The following is a 6,017-nucleotide window of genomic DNA, read 5'->3' as shown; positions in this document are numbered from 1 at the left end:
TCTTTGCGACCCCGTGGACTATACAGTCCATGGAATTCTCCAGGCCAGAATACTGGAGTGGGTAGCCTCTCCCTTCTCCAGGGGATCTTCCCAACCCAGGGATGGAACCCAAGTCTCCCACATTGCAGGCAGATTCTTTACCAGCTGAGCCAGGCAGATTCTTTACCAACTGAGCTATCAGGGAAACCCCAGAATCACTGAGGAAGCTTTAAAAATACTAATGTGGGGTGATTCCTCTGGGGATTCTGGAGAAAACTCAGTCATGTCTGACTCTTTTCGACCTCTCTCCATGGGATTTCCCAGGGAGGAATACTGGAGTGGGTTGCCATGCCTTTCTCCAGGGGATCTTCCCGACTCAGGGATTGAACCCAGGCCTTTCACTTTGCAGGCAGATTCTTTACCGTCCGAGCTACCAGGGAGGCCCCAAAAGAGCAGGTTTCGGGATTTTTGTTTGTTCCGGGTCTGGCAGCATGTGGGATTCTAGTTCCCCTACCAGGGATCCAAGCAGCGCCCCCCTGCAGTGGAAGCGCAGCCTTAACCACTGGCTCTCCCGGGGAGTCCTCGGTAGCTCATTTCTGACCTAGAATGGGGTTCATCACCAGGTGCCCCCACTTGCTCAGTTTTGTGTCCTGTGCGCAGAATAAAAAAAAAAAAAAAAAAAAAAAACAATGCTGTCCACATTGAAGGCAAAATGAGAGAGGAAGATTGGGCGTTAGCTGCTTCTAAAGAAAAGGCTCCTCTCAGTGCGGTTGAAAACTGTCTTCAGCCTGACTAACGGTGTACTTGTTTCTTTAATCTCAGACTCTACTTGCCCATTTCTAAGCGTCAAGAGTATCTGCAGAGCTCCGGGGAGAAGGTGCTGGCCAGTTTCCCCGTGCAAGCCACCATCCACTTCTACAATGACGAGTCTGAGTCAGAGGAGGAGCTGGAGGAAGACACCCAGTTCTCCGCCCTGCAGCGCGAGGAGGTGGCAGATGGCTCAGAGAGGAAGGCCAGAGACGGGGCTGCAAACCCGGAGCGGCGGCCCGGGGGCCTCGATGGGAAGGGTCCACCCCCCGACCCTGACTCCCCCGAGGCCGCTGCCTGCCCCTCATGCGTGTGAGTCTGTCTCTCCTGCACCTGCCCACCTCGCACGTGCCCTGAGGACAGCCCTGCGGGACAGTTGCCCCAGGACACTTCGCGTTTCCACTGGGTGTACAAGGACTTGGCTGCCTTTGGCCAGCACCCCGCTGGCCCCCAGGACTTGGCTTTTACTCATCCTCCTCTGAGTGATTCTTTGCATCTCATTCATAGCTTCGAGAGAGGATTCTAGATCCAAGATGTTTGCATTAATGCAGGTTGTTACCCGGTAGGGCCAGCCTTCAAAGCACACCCAGCAGTGTCACTGTGCCGATTAAATGACAAATCATTCCATATTGATTAGTACCCCACCCTTGCCTCTCACTTAACCTGAGACCCCTCATTTGGCTACATCCACATTTGTAAACAAAGGTCCCAGCAGTCAAAGCTATGGTTTCTCTGGTAGTCATGTACAGATGTGAGAATTGGACCGTGAAGAAAATTGAGTGCCAAAGAATTGATGCTTTTGAACTCTGGTACTGGAGAAGACTCTTGAGAGTCCCTTGGACTGCAAGGAGATCCAACCAGTCCATCCTAAAGGAAATCAGTCCTGAATATTCATTGGAAGGACTGATGCTGAAGTTGAAACTCCAATACTTTGGCCACCTGATGTGAAGAACTGACTCATTAGAAAAGACCCTGATGCTGGGAAAAGATTGAAGGCAGGAGGAGAAGGGGGTGACAGAGGATGAGATGGTTGGATGGCATCACCAACTCAATGGACGTGAGTTTGGGCAAACTCTGGGAGATAGCAAAGGACAGGGAAGCCTAGGGTGCTAGAGTCCAGGGGGTTGCAGAGAGTCAGACATGACTGAGTGACTGAACAACAACAACCACTTTTATAAAAATGATTTATTTTTCACGGTTGATGTGGTTGTTTAGGCATTCTGAAAAAAAAGTTTATGAAAAGCACATAAACACACTGAACAATTTCCATAAGAGTAACAAAAATAAAAGATCAGAATTTGGGGATGGGAGACCATTCTGGATAAAAATGTCTATGATTCTTGTCTAAGGGCTGTGTGTATGAACAGAAGAGCTTACTAGCTCTTCACTGGGGACTGCTTTGGGCTTTTTACTTAAATAACAAAACACTGTTTTCAATCGAAGTGCTTAATGTAATATTATTTTCAGGTTTTTATTTTTTAATGACCAGATGAGTGTATTTGTCAAAGTTTTTTATGGAACTATTTTACATGTGATTGTCTTCCTAGTTTCTACCTGAAATAAATATTTTGAAAGACAAAATCATTGGATAATCACCTTCTCTTTGATGTTTTACATTAAATCAGTGCCTGCTTTAAAGTTTTTAAGTTTGTCAGGATTTTTCTATGTTTAACTTTTCAAATTATATTTGTGTTTTTTAGGAATGCAGGAAAAGTATAAAAATGAAAGTAAAATGGCCTATAACCTCAATGCTCAAATAAGTCATTAATATTAAGCAATAGGAAACACATGCAAATATTCTAACAATCCAAACAGTACTGAAAAATGTCTGCTGTAAAGTAAAAGTCACCTTCTCCTATCTTCCTCTTTCTCTGTCCAAAGGTAGCCAACATCTGGGTTTTTTGGGTTTTTTTTGCTCTTTCTCTTGAAAGAAATACTTAAAATTTTTCTTTAAAAATGTTTTTTTAATGTTTTTATTTTAGTTTTATTGTCTTACTTACTGTCTAAATAACCTTTTTCCAATCTTAACGATTCCTTTGGGGATTATTTGGTAGGCTTCCCTGGTGGCTCAGACAGTGAAGACTCTGCCCGCAATGTGAGAGACCCAGGTTCGGTTCCTGGTTCTCGAAGATCCCCTGGAGGAGGAAGTGGCAACCAGCTCCAGAATTCTTGCCTGGAAAATCCCTGGCGGGCTACAGTGCTTTAGGTCACAAGGAGTTGGACACAACTGAGCAACTCTCTCTCTCACACACATGGAGCTTATTTTAGAAAGGATTTAAGATGACTTTCTCTTTATCTAGTTAACTAGAAGTCTTACTCTTATTCTCCCTCCCTGTGATGCTTGGGATGCAGCTTAAGTCATCATGTTTGGCTTTGTGTTGCTTTTCTAATAAATCCATTTTACTGAGAAAAAAATCTGGCCCAATCACCTGTTTACCTTGAAGAAACCAAACCTAGCCCTCAGGGCACCAGAATTTTAAATGTGCCGCATGGTCAACTTTCCTTAAATTGCTTAGCATATGGCCAGCCGAGTGCAAATGTGGAAAATAAAGGCCCTGTAGCCACGGCAGTAACGGTGTCACAGGCTCTGTGAGTGCATGAGGGTGTTTGTGATGCGGGAGATGGTGGCCTTGGGGCTCCTATGTTCTTGCTGGTGACTGTGGTTTGGCTCACAAAGGCTCAAACCTGAATGAGTTCCCCACTTTTGATCATGTGTCCCTAGCATTAAAAAAGCAGCTGAGGGGAGGGGAAGATAAATTAGGAGTTTGGAATTAACCTATACACACTAGTTCAGTCGTGTCTGACACTTTGGGACCCCATGGACTACCCCGCCAGGCTCCTCTGTCCATGGGATTTCCAGGCCTATCGCCCACAGTCTCAATTTCCCTTCATTTACCAAAAAAAAAAAAAAAATCCAATTGATGGTATTTTCTAAAATCTGCATTTCCTCTTCAGTTTATTTCCTGCAATAGCTTGCCTAATAATGATGCAGTTTGTAAATGACCATCTTTCTACCTTTCCTCTGGAATCTTACTAATCAAAGTACCCACCCCAGCAATGGTTACACTTGCCAGGTTTCCATAAAGTGTATTATTTTGAATAAGTAATTTATGCTTGAGGCCAACTACCCTGACACATCTCTCTTTTGATGGCTCACAGAAAGTAGCTCCGAATGAATCTTGCAAATACCACAAGCTGAAACATGCTGGAAACATTTTTGAACTCTCACCCAGCCGTACTGCAAACCTCCCACACTGAATAGTTTGTTGTAATCTGTGTTTCTCCAAATTTCTACCACATTTTCATTGAGTCTTCCAACCCGTCTGCTAACAAAAGAATGCATTTCATTTTGTTGCTGTATTGTTTTCTGTTTACTATGTTAACCAGTTTTAAATAGGAAGAAAAAGTATTATCCCAGTGGTGTGCTTCTTTTTGCACTTCTGTGTTAAAAAGTCTGTACTTAGTGGCTCTGTCGTGTCCGACTCTCTGTGACCCCGTGGACTGTAGCCTGCCAGGCTCCTCTGTCCATGAAATTCTCCAGGCAAGAATACTGGATTGGGTTGCCATTCCCGTCTCCAGGGATCTTCCTGGCCCAGGGCTCAAACCCAGGTCTCCCGCATTGCCGGCAGATGCTTTACCGTCTGAGCCACCAAGGAAGCCCAAGATCTCTTAAACAAGAGATCACAAAACAATCTGCTAAACGTTTATCATTAAGTTTGATGAAATTTTGTAAAATACTAGATTGAGAATCTCATAGTCTTAAACATATGGTCATTATATCTAAGGTATAAAATATGCTTTGAGGTTCACTGATAATGTTAATTCAATTATTTTTTAATTGAGTATAATTGATGCTATGTTAGTTTGAGCGTACACCATAATCAATTATTCTTCTTGAAAATTTCAATTGTTTTGCCATCTTTTCATCTAATCTTTCTACCTTGATAATGTAGAAGATGAGGTTATGATGAAGGTGTTTTTCAGCCTTGCTATTATCTTGTGGTTTGCTTGTACTTGCATTTCTTGTACTGTTTTCAATCCAATTTCTGGGGCAGAAATTGTTTTTTTATGTGTGTTATAACTCACATATTCTAAAATTTACCCTTTTAAAGTATACATCCCACTTTTAGTATATTTACAAAGTTCCACAACCATCTCCTCTAATTCCAGAATATTTTCATTATTCCCAAAAAAGAACCATTTCCATTGTCAGTCAGTCTCATTCCCCCCAACCCTTCCAGTCCCTGACACCTACTAAGCTACTTTCTGTCTCTCTGTATTTCTTTTTGTTATTATTGTTTTTTTTTTTTAATTGGAGTCTAATTGATTTACAATGTTGTGTTAATTTCTGCTGTAGAGCAAAGTGAGTCAGTCACACATTTACATAAATCTACTCTTTTTTCCATTCTTTTCCCATATAGGTCATTATGGAGTACTGAGTAGAGTTCCCTGTGCTGTACGGAAGGTCCTTACTAGTCATCTGTTTTACACATAGCAGCGTATATATATATCGGAGAAGGCAATGGCAACCCACCCAGTACTCTTGCCTGGAAAATCCCATGGACGGAGGACCCTGGTAGGCTGCAGTCCATGGGGTCTAGAAGAGTCGACTCAACTGAGCAATGAGCAACTTCACTTTCACTTTTCACTTTCCTGCATTGGAGAAGGAAATGGCAACCCACTCCAGCGTTCTTGCCTGGAGAATCCCAGGGACGGCGGAGCCTGGTGGGCTGCTGTTTATGGGGTCCCACAGAGTCGGACACGACTGAAGCGACTTAGCAGCAGCAGCAGTGTGTATATATGGGGCTTCCCAGGTGTTGCTAGTGGTAAAGAACCCATCTGCCAATGCAGGAGACATCAGAGACGCAGGTTTGATTCCTAGGTTTAATTCCTTCTTCCCTGGAGGAAGGCATGACAACCCACTCCAGTATTCTTGCTTGGAGAATCCCATGGACAGAGGAGCCTGGTGGGCTGCAGTCCATAGTGTTGCAAAGAGCGACTGAGTGACTTAGCAGCAGCGGCAGTGTATATATGTCAATCCCAATCTCCCCATCCATCCTTTTTCTCCTCTCCCTCTGGCAACCACAAATTTGCTTCCTACTCTGTGACTCTATCTCTGTCCTGTAAATACGTTCTTTTGTACCATTTAAAAAAATTCTACATATAAGTGACATCACATGTTTGTCTTTTTCTGCCTGACCTACTTAACTCAGCACGACAATCTCCAGATC

General features: G+C 43.6%; 1 protein-coding gene across 1 annotated transcript in view; it reads left to right on the top strand.

Annotated features, from left to right (window-relative positions):
- Positions 1 to 1,565, top strand: part of RIPPLY3 (ripply transcriptional repressor 3) — a 10,232-nt gene extending 8,667 nt beyond the window's left edge. Inside the window, exon 4 of the mRNA XM_010834832.1 lies at positions 802 to 1,565. Within this exon, the coding sequence (XP_010833134.1) occupies positions 802 to 1,102 (301 nt within the window). The 3' untranslated portion in view covers positions 1,103 to 1,565. The remainder of the gene's footprint in view (positions 1 to 801) is intronic.
- The last annotated feature ends 4,452 nt before the right edge of the window (positions 1,566 to 6,017 follow it).

The sequence above is a fragment of the Bison bison genome, unplaced genomic scaffold, assembly GCF_000754665.1.
Source record: "Bison bison bison isolate TAMUID 2011002044 unplaced genomic scaffold, Bison_UMD1.0 scf7180017864037, whole genome shotgun sequence".
In the NCBI taxonomy this organism is placed as follows: domain Eukaryota; kingdom Metazoa; phylum Chordata; class Mammalia; order Artiodactyla; family Bovidae; genus Bison; species Bison bison.
Note: the sequence above shows the minus strand (reverse complement) of the source record. Positions and strands in the feature narration are given on the sequence as shown.